We start from the raw sequence: 18,731 nt of genomic DNA on the forward strand, positions 1-18,731 counted from the left end.
TTTGACGGATCACGGTTTTTCTTTTTTTAGGATTATTGAATTGATATTTATTTTCGTCTGGGGGGTGAGTCATGACCCCGTGACATCCCCCTCTGGATCCGCCACTGGCTGCATTACGGCATCAAATTATTGTTTTGGTGACATGCTGCGGATAATTAATTAAAAAATAAATGTATAAATTATTTTTTATTTGGTAAAATAACACTGTCAGTCAAAACGCGAAAATCTTAAGTAAGGGGCCGTCCATTAATCACGTGAGGCTCGAAAGGGGGGAGGGGTCTACAAAAATCACGAAATGTCACAATACACGTGATATACGGTATCTTAGGGCCGGTATTTCAATAGCTACTTAAGCTTTTGCTTAGCTAAGCCTGTGTCAAAAGTTAAGGAGAAGCTTAAGCTGGGTGCCGTATTTCCATCATTTCCTTAACTAAACTGATGCTCAACTGTAAAGTTAATTGGTTTGGTACCTCTGAATACGTCAAAATGCCAGAACTAACTGTTCTGAGGTAAAAACAACTACTGTTGACGTTTAATTTTATATTGTCATCTTATCAATATCAATGTCAATTACTTCGCTTAATTTTGTGTACATGGTACATATACTCTAGATTGCGCCTTACGATCTTAAAATGGGTGACGGTTGCGACAGAGATAAATGAGCCTATTTGGTCGGTAGTTTCTTTCTAATTCAAGGGGAGTATCGACGACGTCACTATTCTACTCTATCGACGAGTATTTTAGATGATTTGACAGTTCGAGCGGATGGCGACGAGAACTGGTCGTTTGTCTTCGGACGTGGATAATCCTGGTTCGAATCCCATACCAATCTTTACTTTTTTTATTTAATCAATATTGCGTTTATTAGATATTATTATATCTCTAAAATAAATCTAAGCAAAGAAATATATAACAAATAAGAAAAACTGTGTAGGTACCTATAGATTTTTAAAAATATAAAAGCCAATGTTATTTTTTTAATAAGTTAATGGTACAATAGTATAAAGTAATTGTTAAAAATATTCGTACAAATTACCAATAATTAATATCAACATAATGTACCATCATCGATTTATTAATTGAAACGGTCATTTCAAAAACAACACGAGACACGAGTCACATATTCCTAATTTTACAGAAGAGCAAAGAAAACTACCTATATAGTCGAAAGATGGATGAAATGGATGACATCAAAATTCAGAGTTATATTGTAGTTTTGTTCCTAATGTTTTTACTGGACTGGTGTCGTTTTTGCACACAACGTTTATCTTAAAGGAGTCTATTCCTCTCAAAAAGTTAGTTTCTGAAAATTGTGGACTTTGCTGTTTTTGAAATGACCGATTCAATTATAAGTAATTAGACATTATTTTTATTTATGAAACTATTATTACAATTTTTTAAAAAGGTAGAAGCAATACAAACCTTATTCACGTCATTCGAATAAGGCCGAATTTATATTAATAACGAATGACTTATTTTACAAATAATTATGTATTCCAATATTAACTTACTATACATACATTTATTATCTGCTAGATTTACTTAGGTCCATTTTTCAGATGTAAAAATATCTAATAAACGCAATATTGATTAAATTAAAAATAAAAAAGGTAAAGTTGGTATGGGATTCGTACCACGATTATCCATGTCCGAAGACCAAAGACCATTTCTCGTCACCACCCGCTCGAACTGTCAATACATAATACTCGATAAAGTGGGATAGTCACGTCGTCGATATTCCCCTTAAATTAAAAAGAGACTACCGACCAAATAGGCTCATTTATCTCTGTCGCAACCGTCACCCATTTTAAGATCGTAAGGCGCAATCTAGAGTATTATAAATCTATGGGTACATGTGTTAATAGTTTATATTTTCTCTGGTTATATTTTATTGTTATTTTGCATAAGCAATAGATCCGTCTTTGTAATTTTGTTTATTGGATATATTCCTTAAAATGTCAAATTCGAATGTAAGTTTATTTTTGTAAAATAAATATACCTACCAAGCATTGTAGAAATAAATAATTTTCATGTGCCTACACCTTCCAAAAGTAGTAAAAATTTTAATAATCGTTATTACGGTTAATAAATTAATAGATTATTATTTAATAATCTGCTAATAACGTTATTACTCAAAAGTTGGTTTTCAAAATAACTTTCTAATTAATAATCTATAGAAATAACCTCAAAAAACAGAAAACAAATTTTAAGCAAAGGCTTAAACCAACTCTCGCGCGAGCTTAAAATTATTTGGTTTAAGCCTAGGCTTAAGCCTCAAATTGAAGTGGAAATACAGGCATCTAAGCTTAAGCAAAGGCTTAAAGTAAGCTTTGGCTTAAGTGAGGTTGGAAATACCGGCCCTTAAACCTCACAATGTATCGTGGGGGGGGGGGGGGGTTAAAAATGCCGAAAAACATCAAGTGATTAATGGACGGCCCCTAACAACTTAGCGTTATATTAACTAAAATAGTCGCGTTAGAAAAAAGAAAATTTATATTCGGAAAACCTCAGTATTTTAATCCCATTTCCAGTCTAATATTTTCAAATATTCTGATTCAGTAAGTTCGCCAATCTTCAGACTTTCTAGATACATCTAAAAATGTTAACAATGGTTAAAAACATTGTCTATTCTTTATAAGAGTTTCGTAAGCCACAGTAGTAATAATGCTATGAAATTCCACTCACCTTTTGTTTTTTCAGGTTATCGATTAGCTGTAATTGCTTTTTAAAACCATTTAGCAGCTCCACTTTGTGCTTCTCTATGTGTTTTACAGTCGATGTTAAATCGCTTATTTGCTTTTTAAAAGACTCTCTAGCTTCCTAAAAAAAAATGGTGTAGATTATATGCCTCTTGTAGTCGTCGTTTGGATATTTTCCTATGTGGACTTCAACACGGAATGGTGCATAACACAACACACACGGAATGATGCGGAATACAAAGAACTATACAGGGTGTCCAGAAACTCTTTCGACAAACGAAGACAGATTCTTCAGATAATTTTAAGACAATTTAACCCAATTCACTTAGTCCGAAAATGCTTCCTAAGGGAGCTAGAGCTCTTTGAAGATGACGTCTTGTAATGAGTTTTTCTTAAATACCTCCAGATCGCTTCTGTTTAGAAAAACAAAAATTGGTACACGTATTTATCTTCCAGAGATAAATCTATTCCATCCATTGCGAATTTTTAGTACCGATCATAATCGTCCGTTTTGGGTAGGGTAACGGTTATTTTGTCGCATAACTGTTTTGTCTTTAATTTTTAATCATTTTTGACACTGAATTATTAAATTGTGAGGTATTCTAGTACTAAAAGGTATTCTTGCTTTAAGTCGATAGGATACACCGTTTTCTAGAAAAATCGATTTGAAAATTTTTCGTTCTTTGAATTTAAAAAAAAACCTATTTAGAAAGACGAGAACTGGTACATTTATTTATATTCCTGAGATGAATCGATTTCATTAATTGCGAATTTCTAGTACCGGTCATAGGCGTTCGTTTTAGGTAGGTCAACAGTTATATATTTTATAGCATAACTTTTTTGTCTTTAATTTTTGAGCATTTTTGACACTAGACTATTAAATTATGAGGTATTCGAGTACTAAAAGTTACTCTTGCTTTAAGTTAGTAAAATACATCTAGACCAGGGCGCATCTGTAAAAATATTAGTACATTTGGACGTTGAGAGGTGACTCAAATTTTTTTGCAGAAATTGCTTGAAAATAACTCAAATAATAATATTTGAGTTATCCTCCCTCTCAAAAAGTTCCGGAACATTGTTTAAATAATCAAAATGTCAAAAAATGAAGGAAAAATTCGATTTTTTTCTTCGTTTTTTGATTATACCTTTAAGAGTATTCATTTCCGAGAAAAGTTGTAGTGACATAAAAGTTGTGTAATTAAATTTCCTACAATATAGAGTTGGTTGAAAATTTAAAAAATAGTCACCCTTGTTGCAAAATAGCAATAATTGGGAAAAAACTATACAAAAACAAGTATTCGCATTTTACGTTTTTCAACCATTTATGCTAAACTTAGGACCTTCAAATTTCACCCAGAAAAACTATATGATACAGTTAAACAATACTGTAAATTTCATTAAGATCGGTTTAATAGATTTTGCAATCCAGCTTTCGCAAAAAAATTCATTTTTTCAAACTGTTACAGGACTGAAAATAAAGCAGATAGCAAGTTGAATTTTTTTTTTGCTTATAGAAGTGTACCGTACCTTTCATTTGCAATTTGCAAAACTAAAATCGATTAACCACCACGGTGTCAGGAATTTTTTTAAAATAAACATTAATTATTGGTGTTGCGCGCAGGACATCGGATAGTTTGCTCTGATTGGGCATTCCAATGACCTTTGATAATTATTAATACATTTTAATTTTTATTACATTTCGATATAAATAAATAAATTTGTTTATTGCAAAATAAAAACCCATACTCTATCCTTTGAAATAACACTTTTTTTAGCAAAAACTTTCTTTGTTCATATATTTTAACTTGAGAATAAAAGTTTAATATTTTTAAACATATACAATTGTTTAAACAATATTTCACAAACAATAATAAAATTAGTTTGATTTTTGTGGAATTAAAATATTAAAATACAACAAAATATAGAGTAAGAAAATAATATATTAGATGAAGATTGGAAGAAATTTTGGTGGAAATCAACTTCATGTGAATCGAACACCGCTGTCCTGCGCGTAGCACCAATAATTAATGTTTATTTAAAAAAATTCCTGACGCCGTGGTAGTTATTCGATTTTAATTTTGCAAATTGCAAATGAAAGGTACAGTTCACTTCTATAAGCAAAAAAAATTTCAACTTGCTATCTGCTTTATTTTTAGTCCTGTAACATTTTGAAAAAATGAATTGTTTTTGCGAAAGCTGGATTGCAAAATTTACTTTGCAAAATCTGTTAAACGGATCTTAATGAAATTTACAGTATTGTTTTACTGTATCATAAAGTTTTTCTGGGTGAAATATGAAGGTCATAAGTGTAGCATAAATGGTTGAAAAACCTAAAATGCGAATACTTGTTTTTGTATAGTTTTTTTTCGCAATTATTGCTATTTTGCAACAAGGATGACTATTTTTTTAACTTTTAACTAATTTTATATTGTAGGAAATTTAATTACGCAACTTTTATGTCAGTACATCTTTTCTGGGAAATGAATACTTTTAAAGTTATAATCAAAAAACGAAGAAAAAAATCGAATTTTTCCTTCATTTTTTGACATTTTAATTATTTAAACAATGTTCCGGACCTTTTTGAGAGGGAGGATAACTCAAATATTATTATTTGAGTTATTTTCAAGCCATTTCTGCAAAAAAATTTGAGTCACCTCTCAACGTCCATCTCAAAACAGATGGGCCCTGGACTAATCGTTTTTCTGAAATTTTTTTTTTCAAATTCCAAAAACGAAAAACTTTGACAACGATTTTTCTAGAAAACGGTGTATCCTACCGACTTAAAGCAAGAGTACCTACTAGAATACCTCACAATTTAATAATCCAGTGTCAAAAATGCTTAAAAGTTTAAGACAAAAAATTTATGCGATAAAATAACCGTTGCCCTAGCCAAAACGGACGCCTATGACCGATACTAGAAATTCACAACGGATGGAATCGATTCATTTCTGGAAAGTAAATATGCATACCAATTTTCGTTTTTCTAAATAGAAGCGTTCTGGAGGTATTTAAGAAAAACTAATTACATGACGCCATCTTCAAAGAGCTCTAGCTCCCTTAGGAAGCATTTTCGGACTAGGTGAATTGGGTTACATTGTCTTAAAATTATTTGAGAAATCTTCTGTCTTCGTTTGTCGGTAGAGTTTCTGGACACCCTGTATATTTAAGTAAGTTGTGTGGACGATGACCCTGGTTAATTTACTCTTAAGAGTAAACAGTAGCGATCAACAGGTAGCAACAAAATATAACTTCGGGAGATAGTATCATAAACTTTGGCAACAGTGGTAATCTTTGACATTATCTAAGATTAATATTTTGACAATATCATATTCGCGCTAAATGGAAGTAATAGAAAACGATTTTATTATTAATAAATAGATATTTATAAAAATAAACCAAAATGGGTGAACATTTTATGTTAAGATAGGTATTTAGAAAGGTATTTGCATGAAATATCTAATAATAAAACAATAATAAATAATCATTTTTTGTTGTGAAGCGAAACAAATTTCGATTTTCGCATAATTTTGGCACGGTTTTTAATGCACTTTTTCTTGGAAGGTTTCACTTTATTTTTCGTTTGATTTACTTTTTCCATTTTGTTGAAATATTGATAATATTTTTAGAATAAAAAATCCTCCTAAAACATTATATACTTGCATTAGAATTCGAAATATTTTTACGTAAAATATACTTACCTACCTACATATAACTAAAACTAACAATTAACAACAATCTATTCTTTCAAAGAGGCCAACAACTTATACAACAACAACAAATATATAATCAATTAACTATCAATAAACATTACTTTCCTATGAAACAACAAAAACGAATTCTTAAATTAACACACTACTGCACTGAATAGATATCGATAAAGATGACAGAACAGATTAGAGAAAATCTGACGCAGGTTTGTCAAAATGACAGTGATAATTTCTCTATGTTGCCTAATTAGTTATTTAGTTATAATATGTTCGATTTCTTGTTAGAAATAAAAAATTCTAGTAGTTCCAAGATTACACAAAATCTACACATGGGATAAAAAAGTTTATTTGAAGAAAGTTTATTTTTTTTCTTCTTAATGGCGGTCCAGGCTCCTTTTTCCAATATTTTATTTAGTTATAGAGTAATTTCCACGTACTAACATATTTCTGAAATTGGGCTCTGTACCGCCATTCTTTATTATATTACGAATATGTGTGCCAAATATCTCGACAAAATGTTAAAAACTAGAGCCGCAATCTTGGAACGCGTTTGTTGCTACCTGTTGATCGCTACTGTAGCCTCTTAAGGTCACGAAAGGATTGAAGCAGGGTTGCTGTATTTCGCCTACCCTTTTCAAAATTTATCTGGAACTGATAACCAAATTTCTGTGTACTAAATTTCCAACCAAAATTTCCAGTTTATTACAGTATTCTACTCAAGATTTTCTTATTACGTGCATAAAAAATTATTTTACATAGCATAAAGTTTTTGATTTTTGTATAAATTTATACCTTTTCTTCATCTTTTACAGTTTTTAAAGATGTTTTGAGTTTTTCATTTTCCTCGTGAGCTCTGGTTAATCTAACATCGTAATTATTCAAATCTAACGTCGATTTCTTTAAGTCCTTTTTAACTTGTTCCAGCTCTTTCTTAAGTAATGTTAATTCTGTCGTTTTCCCTTGAAATTTGGAATTTACGGACGATACCTAAAAATAAGTGTATTCACGATCATTATTTTTGTTTATATTCAAACGTGTACCTAATCTCGAAAATAGTAAGTAAATTTCAAAACTTCATGTTACCACTATATTGCATGAGTTTTAAGTATGGACACTAAAAATCGTTTAAAAATCCACGAGGAAATTAAAGTTCCTGTAGCTGGCTGTATACCATAAATCACAAAAATACTAGATTTGTTGTAAAAAGTATATTTTAAAATATTTATTTATTTATTTATTTATTTATTTATTTATTTTCAACGGGACACTGCCCAATAAGATTACAAGTTTATAAGTCCAATATACATAATACATGTGTCAATAATAATAAAACTACAATAAAATAGTAATAATAAAACAATAATACAATAAAATATAAATATCACAAACTTAAACACATAAATCAGATTCATATATCACAATAATGAATATCCAACAACTACTCAAACAAACAAACGTCTGAGGCCAGAGATGAATTCAGACTTCGGTGCAAAGAAATCTAGATCAGGTTGAGTGTTTGCCCATCTTAGTGCTCGAGATAAAAAGTTGTTATATGCATAGTTGGTTCTATGGATAGGAACATAGAATGTTTGATTTAATCGAGTTCTGCGGATAGGTACATGGAGACCAACCTGCTCAAGTAGCTGAGGACACAAAACTGTTGAATTAATTATGCCATAGAGCATCCTTGCATCCTTAATTACTCGTCGGTCACGCAATGAGAGAATACCCAATTGGGTTTCAATTTGATAATAATTTAACTGATTTAACTCAAAAGGTATAGGTACCCAGTTTATATGCTATGTACCTTAAGAACTTGTGTTGGACTGTCTCGATTTTTGTTATGTAAATATTGTAAGATGGAGACCAAACACAAGAACAATACTCTAGATGAGGTCTAACTAAAGAACAATATAGTAATTTAATTGCATCAATATTCTGAAAGTCTCTAGTGCATCTTTTTATAAAACCAAGCATTTGTAAAGATTTGGAAATTTTTGATGTATAATGTGATTCAAATAAAAGTTTACAGTCTAAATTAATTCCCAAATCACGAATTTCAGTAACCCAGTCAACAGGAATATTCTGTATATTATAATTATATTCTATTGGGTCTCTCGATCGTCCAAAAGAAATAGCATGACACTTAGATTCATTCAGGGCCATGGCATTCAACATACACCACTCACTCAACCGATCAAGATCATGTTGAAGATTAATACAGTCTTCTGTATTGTTGATAATTGTATAGAACTTTAGATCATCTGCAAAAAGCAGAGGTGAACTGTGTCGGAAGCAGTGGTGTATATCATTGATGAATATGTTAAATAACAGGGGCCCCAAATGTGAACCCTGAGGTACTCCTGAATGAACCTTAATCTCACTGGAAACAAAATCCCTGATACGCACCATCTGAACTCGGTCAATCAAGTATGTTCTCAGCCACTCAAGAAGTGGACCATTAACACCCATTTGTTTAAGTTTAAATATTAAAATATTATGGTTGACCCGATCAAAGGCCTTGGAGAAATCGGTGTATAGTGCATGTACCCTAGAACCCCTCTCCAATGCCTTCCTCAGGAAGTCCACAAATACTAGTGTGTTACATTCGGTTGATCTGTTATTCCGAAATCCAAATTGTTGGTCTACTAGTTGTTTTTCAAGTGAAGCTTTAAGATAGTCACATACAAAACATTCAAATATCTTTGGTATTACACTAATTATACTAATGGGCCTGTAATTATTCACCAATGAATTATCTCCCGCTTTATAAATGGGTGTTAAAAAACTATTTTTCCAACATTCTGGAAATTCACCCGTATTTAAGGAGATATTAAAGATGTGAAAAAGAGGTCTGGATAATATAAAACAACAGTTCTTGAGAAAGCTAGGAGGCAATCCATCAGGACCAGGACCCTTATTCGCATCCAGTTCTGATAATTTTAGATAAATATCAGATATAGTTATGTTGAAACCAGTCAGATTAGTAAGACCAAATGTAGGTGAGTCACTGGGTATGACACATATTTCAGTGGAATATACTGTAGAAAAATATTCTGCAAAAAGATTTACTATATCTGGTCCATGACCGGATTCAACACCACCATACCTCAACACAGCGGGCATAGAGGGCTTTCCTCTCCGTGAATTCACAAACGACCAAAATCCCTTCAAATTATTTCTTATTGATAATTCTGTTAAGTAAATATGATTTCTGTAGCTTTCAGCTTTTAAAAATTTACAATTAGTCTGATAATCAAGAACTGATTTAGATAAAAGATATTTTTTGTGAGCTTTCTTTTTCTCAACTATCCGGTTCTTTAACTCTAAAGAGAACCAAGGAGGGAATCTACGTTTTGAATACCTTTTTAGGGGGATGAATAATTCTATAGCTAAGTAAACTATATCATAGAAAATATTTACAATTTGATTCAGTGTTTTTCCTAAAAATAAATTATCCCAACAGAACTGTGACAAAAAATCAGTTATTTTGACATAGTCAGCCGACTTGAAGTCCCTATAAAAACCGTCACTAACCAAACCACCATCATTGGGGCGCCTTTTGGTCATCTTTATCTCAAATTCCAGGGGTGGGTGATGCATACCCTCCCTCAAAAGAGCTTCATTAGCTCTGGACACAGTTACATCAGCATCATCGACCAACACCAAGTCCAGAATATTACCAGTTGCATGCACAATAGTATTGGACTGAAACAAATTGTGGTATGCACACATACCAGTCACAACCTGCAGGGCTTCAACTTCAGAAATACCCTAAATAAGGGTCACAATAAGACAAAACGTTTTCGGATTAAGAAATCTATCATAAGTGTTCTAAAAGCCAAAAATAGCATGCCTGAGCCACCAAAATTTGTTGGGCGACACATAAATTTTATATAAGTGAATAAAGTCAGATAGCCAATCGGGACGGCAACCGACTCACCTCTCTTCACGCTGAGAGGTACGTGAGTTCAAACCCTGGCCGGTGAACGGAAAAACAAAAAGGTTAACACAGCAGTTTAAAACTATAACATTATAATATGAATCTGAGGCTTAGACTAAAATACGTTGGTGTCTGATCGGCCTATGGGGGAGCAGTACGGCAAGGGATAAGGGCTTGCGGCCTCCGTGATACTCCTCCATAGATCCCTACCGGAAGGGCGTTGAAGCCTAATATACCGGTGTGTATACATATAATAAGTGAATATAGCAAATCAACGACTCCCATACTCTTATGGTATAAAAGTATAAAGGGATATACAGTGCGCTGGAATAAGTGTTACTCCCCCTGATTAACTTATTTATTTTTAGCGCATAAGCAAAACGCTCGGACAGGTCGATTTTTAAAATAATCATAGTATATTATAGCATCAATGTTTCGAACTTTTCGCGATCCCTCTTCAGGTGACAGGGATAACTTTGATATTTTTAAATGGGAAAGTACATTATGTGACACCTCATTTAAAAGCTTTTGAAATACTGATTACAAATCCTGATTACATAATCCTGTTTGAGAGCGTAGGCGCAAAATTTTGGTCGAATTCTTTCTAAATTTCATTTTTTCGAATCCTGAAAAAACTAATAAATATTTTTGAAAAAATTAAACTTAGAATGAAATACTACAGTATTCTCGATGGTCGAAAGTCCCTAAGAACTCCTATAATGTTTATTTTAATACGTCACAGGGGTGAAAAAAAGAGAAAATTTAGTCTGATTTTTAATTTCAAATATATCATTCAAAAGAAACTTTTTCTTTATTCTAAGGGATTGTCAGCCCTCGGTAATAATGTAATCTTTCATTCTGCGTTTAAATTTTTCTAAAATACTTATTAGTTTTCACAGGATTCGAAAAAATGAATGCGTTTAAAAAGAGTTCGACCGAAATTTTGCGCCTACGCTCTCAAAAAGGATTAAAGTATTATGCATTTTTGTAATCAGTATTTCAAAAGCTTTTAAATGAGGTGTCACATGATGTACTTTCCCATTTAAAAAAATAAAAGTTATGCCTGTCACCTGAAGAGGGATCGCGTAAAGTTCAAGACATTGATGCTATAATATATTATGATTGTTTTAAAAATCGACCTGTCCGAGCGTTTTGCTTATGTGCAAAAAATAAATAAGTTAATAAGGGAGGGGGTAACACTTATTCCAGCGCACTGTATAAGGGAATCATTGGACATAAATTTTTTTTATAATACCTACCTGACTTTCAAGTCTCCCGATTGTAATTTTTGCGCCATTATGCGATGTAAACCATTTTTCTTTGTCTTCCTGTAATGATTGATTTTCTTTCTGCAGCTTTTTTATTTCTTCTCCCTTAAACATATCTGCGAGTAATATATTAATATGCAATATGCAGTCAAAATTTGACTTTAGTTGCAGAAACTAACAAAACTTATAAATGCTTCATTCGGATTATAATATGTAGGTACCTCCCAATGCTATGGAAAATGGCCGAAATCATTATGATTCGTAAACCAGGAAAACCAGTACATATTTCCTCATACAAACCGTTATCTCTGCTCCCTCTAATATCGAAGCTGTTTAAAAAACTTCTCAAGATAATTAAACCAATTATTGAAGCAAAAAATCGGATTCCGACACATCAATTCGGGTTTAGGAATAAGCCTTCAACAATAGACCAGGTGCACAGAATTACAAATATCAGATCATCGTCATCAAATTACAGAAAGATCGCCAGAACAGAAGAAAATAAGGTCTGTTCAACTGCCTTCCTTGTAGTCGAGGAAATGAAGCTGAAAAATGGCAAAACCTCGCAATTTCTTCGTCCAGCATCGATTTGTACAAAAATTTGGAATTAGGCTCATTACACCCTCTAGTTCATTTTCTATATTGAGCCGTTGTACGCTTTTGGTTTTTTAAGGGTAAAAACTACCCCTAATTGTAAAAAATTATAAAATAATATTTTAAACGTTAATATTGTCAACATTTGGTTATTATTAGTTACATAATGATTGTTTTATGCTTTAAGATATACTATCATAATATTTCAACCCTTAAAATCACCCTTGTTGGAAGTCACCCATCACCCATCTCAAGAAGTAATACCGGTATTACGCAATTGGCAATTCACTAGTGGTGGATGCGGATTTTCCCTGTTAAAACCCGTACGTTTCTCCGCGACTAGCAATGCAAGAGTGGTCGTCTAGCGACTGGGAAACTTGCGCGGTCGCCATGCGCGTTGAAAGATTTTACTTCCAATTTTTCGGAGAGTAGTTCTACTGTCCCTCTTTATACTGTGGTACTGATCCCTAAAGACAATCTAAATTAAGACTTTACATGTTAATTATTCGTCCAGTTGTTACATATGGAAGTGAAACATGGACTCTACATCAGCGGGAAATAAATAAGCTGCTACTATTTGAAAGGAAGGTTCTCAGAATATTATTTGGCTCTCAAAGAGATGAATTGAGAAGAGAGTGGAGAAGGCTCTGAAATGCTGAAGTGGTGACTCTCTTTGATACTGAAAACATCGTCAGACATCTAAAAGCTAATCGGATAAGATAGGCAGGTCATGTGGTAAGATCAGAGGAAGATAGAGTGTTAAAAACAGTGTTTTCTGAGAGACCAGACGGTATAATATCAGTATGTCGTCCCAGAAAAAGATGGAAGGATGATGAAAAGGATTAGTACATTTGGACGTTGAGAGGTGACTCATCTTTTTTTGTAGAAATTGCTTGGAATTAACTCATATAATAATAATTGAATTATCTTCCCACTCAAAAAGGTCCGGAACATTGTTTAAATAATCAAAATGTCAAAAAATGAAGGAATAATTGGCTATAAGGAATTGGCTATAAATTTTAAAAATTGTCACCCTTGTTGCAAAATAGCAATAATTGCGAAAAAAACATAAAAAAACAAGTATTCGTATTTTACGTTTTTCAACCATATATGCTACATATAGGACCTATACTTTACCCAGAAAAGCTTTATGATATAATAAAACAATCCGGTAAATTTTATTAAGAATGGTGCAATAGATTTTGCAAAATAAATAAATAGCTTTCGCAAAAAAATGCAGTTTTTCAAAATGTTGCAGGACTGAAAATAAAGCAGATAGCAAGTTGAAATTTGTTTTGGATATAGAAGGATATGCTACCTTTCATTTGCAATTTTCAAAATTAAAATCGGTTAACTACTACGGCGTCAGGAATTTTATTAAATAAACATTAATTTTTGGTGCTACGCGCAGGACAGCGGATACGTTTGCTCTGATTGGGCATTCCAATGACCTGTCAAAAATTATCGAATATTGCCGCTGTGGACAAACAAATATGTTGTTGTTAATAATTATTAAGTTGGTATTTTTTATTGTTTTGAGAACAGAGGCAAAAGTAAGTTGATACTTGTAGTGACTTTTTAAATAGTTTTTAAAAGCAACAGCGCTAAAAATAGAATAGCGACAAATAAACAGCGTTAAGCGTAAATATTTTAGCATTGTAATGAAAAATTATATATTTTATTTGGAAAATGTAAAATATTCGATTCACACAAGTTGATTTCCACCAAAATTTCTACCAATCTTTATCTAATATGTATATTATTTCCTTACTCTATATTTTGTTTGTATTTTAATATTTTAATTCCACAAAAATCAAACTAATTTGATTATTGTTTGTGATATAATATTGTTTAAACAAATGCATATGTTTAAAAATAATAAATTTTATTCTCTAAGTTAAAAAATATATAAACAAAGAAAGTTTTTGCTAAAAAAGTATTATTTTAAAGGACACAGTATGTGTTTTTATTTTGCAATAAACAAATTTATTTATCAAAATGTACTAAAAATTAAAATTTATCAATCATTATCAAAGGTCATTGGAATGCCCAATCAGAGCAAACGTATCCGCTGTCCTGCGCGTAGCACCAAAAATTAAAGTTTATTTAAAAAAATTGCTAACGCCGATTTTAATTTTGCAAATTGGAAATAAAAGGCATAGTATTCTTCTATATTTAAAAAAAATTTCAACTTACTGTCTGCTTTATTTTCAGTCCTGCAACATTTTGAAAAAATGCATTTTTTTGCGAAAGCTGGATTGTAAAATTTATTTTGCAAAATCTATTGAACCAATCTTAATACAATTTACAGTATTGTTTTACTATATCATAAAGTTTTTCTGGGTAAAATAAGAAGGTTCTAAGTTTAACACAAATGGTTGAAAAACGTAAAATGCGAATACTTGGTTTTTATGTTTTTTTCGCAATTATTGCTATTTTGCAACAAGGGTGACAATTTTTGAAACTTTTAACTACTCCTATATTGTAGGAAATTTAATTACGCAGCTTTTATGTCAGTACAACTTTCCTCGAAAATGAATACTTTTAAAGTTATAATCAAAAACGAAGAAAAAAATCGAATTTCTCCTTCATTTTTTGACATTTTGATTATTTAAACAATGTTCCGGGCCTTTCTGAGTGGGAGAATAACTCAATTATTATTATATGAGTTAACTCCAAGCAATTTCTGCAAAAAATATGAGTCACCTCTCAACGTCTATCTCAAAACAGATGCGCCCTGGACTAATAGTGGATGCGGCGAGCGAAGACTCACCCCGAGTTGTACAGCCAGTCAAGAAGAAGATTTGATGATTATGGAAACAAGTTGCAGTTTACGATAAATATTATGTAGGTAAGCTTAGATTAATTTACCCTTTTCTTATTTTCTGCTTGTAACTTTACGAATTCCACCTGTAGAGTCGTCAGCTTAGCTTTATAATATTGGGTGGCTCCTTTAACGCCCATATTGCTAATTTCATTTGGAATACCCAGTTCATCATCAGCTTTATCATAATCTACCTTTTCTATAGATTTTTGTTTGTTGCTGAATTTGAAGTTGTTCTGTTTGATAAAATCAATGTCAGACTTTGTCTTTAAGGATTCTTTAATAAGGTTGTCTTGAATTTTCTAAAAATAAAATATTTTCCAATATAAAACTTTAAGGTGATAAGCGCCAAATCTTGAGCCAATGCTATTTAAATACATTAATTTTTTTTCGAATCCTGAGAAAACTACTACCTAAGTATTTTTGAAAAATTTAAACGCAGAATGAAAGAATACTTTATTATCGAGGGCCGAAAGTTCATTAAAATAAACAAAAAGTTTCTTTTGAATAAAATATTTGAAATTCAAAATCACACTAAATTTTCTCTTTTTTTTACCCCTGTGTAACGTATTAAAATAAACATAGATAGAAGTTTTCATAGGGACTTTCGGCCCTCGGTACTAATGTAATCTTTCATTCTGCGTTTAAATTTTTAAAAAATACTTATGGTAGGGGAGCCCAAGTGGGGATTTTTGCAGTTACTCGAGCGCGTCAGATTACCGTATGGGGAGAAACCTGGTACCCTGCAGATGTACCTCTACCATATATTGGCTCATAACACAGGGTAGTTCGTTAAGGGGGGGCCGAAAAAAAAATATATCCTTAACAAACTCGAAATTGTCAGATTAAGATAAGGTAAGTTGAGCCGGGCGTAAGGAAATGGGCGAGTCCCAAAGTTTCACAAGAAAAAAACGAATATTTCGCGAAATGAATGACAGATCGAAAAACTAAAAAAATGTGCTCAATATTCTTTAAAAATCTATCGAATGATACCAAACACGACTTCTCACCACGGAGAGGGGTCGGGGGTAAATTTAATATTTTAAATACGAATCCCGCGATATTTCGCGAAATAAACATCAGATCGAAAAACTGTAAAATACACCTATTCAATATTTTTGAAAAATCTATCGAATGGCACCAAACACGACCCCCCACGGAAGTGGGGTGGGGGTTACTTTAAAATCTTAAATAGGAGCCCCCATTTTTTATTGCAGATTTGGATTCCTTACGTAAAAACAAGTAACTTTTATTCAAAATATTTTTTCGAATTATGGATAGATGGCGTTATAATCGGTAAAAACGATTGTTGGAAATGGAAAATTAAATTAAAAAATGGCAAGCGCCCACTAAAATGGAAAACTTATCATAACTTTTTTTGGTTTTAGGACCTACTCTTCACAACCCAATAGGTCTCCGTAACGCTCGAGTGACTGCACATTTAGCATACTTTGCTCCCCTACCATTATCAGTTTTCTCAGGATTCGATAAAAAATGAATGTATTTAAAAAGCATTGGCCCGAAATTTTGCGTCTACGCTCTTAAATTGGAAACGCAGAATTATGATGACAGATATTTCTTACGTTTATAAAAGGAAGTACTAACCATAACATCAGTTACTTTCTTCATTAACTCTTTTGTTCTTTGTTCCAGCTTTTCATTTTCTTTATAAAATTCATCTTCTTTTTTTAACAAGTCTGATTCCATCACCTTTATAATACAAAATTAATGTAATGAGATTTTGTTTGTATTGTCACGATTTAGATTGTAAATAATGTTGCTATGGCTACGAGCAATGACGTATAAGTGCGCTTTGCGAAAGAGGAAAATGTAAAGGTCCGGATAAACGGAGTGTGTTGAGACGTGCTTCACCAGTTTACCAATTTAAACGTCGGCAAAGAGATATAAAGAGAAAAGGCAGGAGAGTCCATTTGGCACCCCACAATAGTGTAAAATTAATAAATATTTACTTTGTGCTAAAACCAATCGGATCATCATGTCCCCAATAATATCAAAGTACACCGCCAGTGTTGGCGTTAATAATATTAGTAGGTTGGTTAATTACATAATAATAATAAAAATTCTAACACATCGTCGTCAGATTACAAAATTACCACGGCCCTGACCAGTGGCGCACCCAGGGGGGGTTTTGGGGGTTAAAACCCCTCCCAGAGCATATAGAAATATATATATATATATATATATATATATATATATATATATATATATATATATATAAAGAATAGTAGAAATAACAAACAAATAGTAAAAATAACAAATCACCAAAATAACAAACGAGGCAGTGGCTCAAGAGCTTCAAAAAATAAAGAAAGGAAAAGTAGTCGCACCAGATGATATTCCTGGGGAAGTCTGGAGAGCATTGGGAGAGACAGGAACAAGTTGGCTAGCAGGTTTATTTAATAGAATTATGGAAGTTGGACAAATGCCAGACGAATGAAGAAGCAGTATACTGTATACTAGTACCTGTCTACAAAAACAAGGGAGATATACAACAATCTACAAACTACAGGGGTATAAAACTGCTTAGTTACACCATGAAAATATGGAAGAGTAATTGATAGACGGATACCTGAAGAAACCGAAATATCCGATAATCAATTTGGCTTTATGCGGGGCAGATCAACAACAGATGTAATTTTCATTATAAGACAGTTGATGGAAAAATACAGGAGTAAAGAAATAAACGCTCATATGGTATTCATTGATTTTAAAAAGCATATGACAGAGTTCCTCGAGAGATTCTGTGGTTGGCACTCAATAAGAAAGGAGTCCCTGGTGAATATGTAAAGATTGTGAGATATATGTATGAGGGAGTAACGACTAGTGTTAGGACAGGTGTGGGAGAAACTGATAAATTTCATGTGAAACTCGGTGCTTAGTCCTTATTTATTCTCATTAGTTTTGGACCAGATAACTGCGAAACTATACGGCAACATTCCATGGTACTTAGAGTATGCTGATGATGTCGTGTTAGTAAGAAATAGTGAAAGAGACAGAACAAAAACTGGAACACTGGAGACAAGCTCTGGAGGAAAAAGGTTTAAAACTTATTAGGACAAAAACGGAGTATTAGGAATGCTCATTTAAAAGATGATGGAGTTACTACAAATAAAATGGTATCTTTGGATGGTAAAATCATTGTGAAAAGCAATAGTTTTAAGTACCTGGGATCGGTATTACAGAGTAATGGAGAAATAGATGGAGATGCATGCAATAGAATTAGGGCTGGATGGATGAAGTGGAAAGAAGCGAGTGGTGTGTTGTGTGACAGAAAAATTCCAATGAAGCTGAACGGAAAATTCTATAAAACAGCCGTAAAACCGGCTATGATGTACGGAACTGAATGTTGGGCAGTGAAAAAAAAAGGGGAATAACGAATGCATGTGGCGGAAATGATAATGCTTAGATGGATGAGTGGAGTGACAAAAAAGGATAAAATTAAAAATGAGTATATTAGGGGAAGTCTAGGTGTGGCACCAATTGATGCCAAAATGTGAGAGCATAGGTTAAGATGGTTTGGTCATGTTCAACGTCGAGACGTTAGTCACCCAATACGAAGAATTGCTGAAGTGCAGATTCCTGGAAGGAGTAGGAGAGGAAGACCAAAGAAGACCTGGGTGAGACGATTAGGCAGGACATGTTGGTAAAGGGGATTAATATTGATATGACCCAAGA

At 32.6% G+C, this 18,731-nt stretch overlaps 1 protein-coding gene across 1 annotated transcript; it reads right to left on the bottom strand.

Annotated features, from left to right (window-relative positions):
* Positions 1-699: 699 nt before the first annotated feature.
* On the bottom strand, positions 700-16,748 carry LOC114344327 (testis-expressed protein 9). Its single transcript, XM_050642427.1, has 6 exons — positions 16,641-16,748; positions 15,083-15,337; positions 11,609-11,722; positions 7,199-7,393; positions 2,686-2,820; positions 700-2,593 (listed from the first exon to the last, which is right to left on the bottom strand). The coding sequence occupies exons 1-6, from the start codon at positions 16,740-16,742 to the stop codon at positions 2,516-2,518; spliced, it is 879 nt and encodes a 292-aa protein (XP_050498384.1). The 5' UTR covers positions 16,743-16,748; the 3' UTR covers positions 700-2,515.
* Positions 16,749-18,731: the final 1,983 nt, after the last annotated feature.

Source organism: Diabrotica virgifera, chromosome 2 (genome assembly GCF_917563875.1).
Source record: "Diabrotica virgifera virgifera chromosome 2, PGI_DIABVI_V3a".
In the NCBI taxonomy this organism is placed as follows: Eukaryota; Metazoa; Arthropoda; class Insecta; order Coleoptera; family Chrysomelidae; genus Diabrotica; species Diabrotica virgifera.

What these genes read in the sequence shown, in the direction of transcription:
- LOC114344327 (XM_050642427.1), bottom strand. Translation starts at nt 16,742, where the DNA reads ATGGAATCAGACTTGTTAAAAAAAGAAGATGAATTTTATAAAGAAAAT. An exon ending in AAGCAGAAAATAAGAAAAGG is followed by an intron (nt 11,723 to 15,082) that starts GTAAATTAATCT and finishes GATATGTTTAAG; the next exon opens with GGAGAAGAAATAAAAAAGCT. An exon ending in TCGGGAGACTTGAAAGTCAG is followed by an intron (nt 7,394 to 11,608) that starts GTAGGTATTATA and finishes ACTTATTTTTAG; the next exon opens with GTATCGTCCGTAAATTCCAA.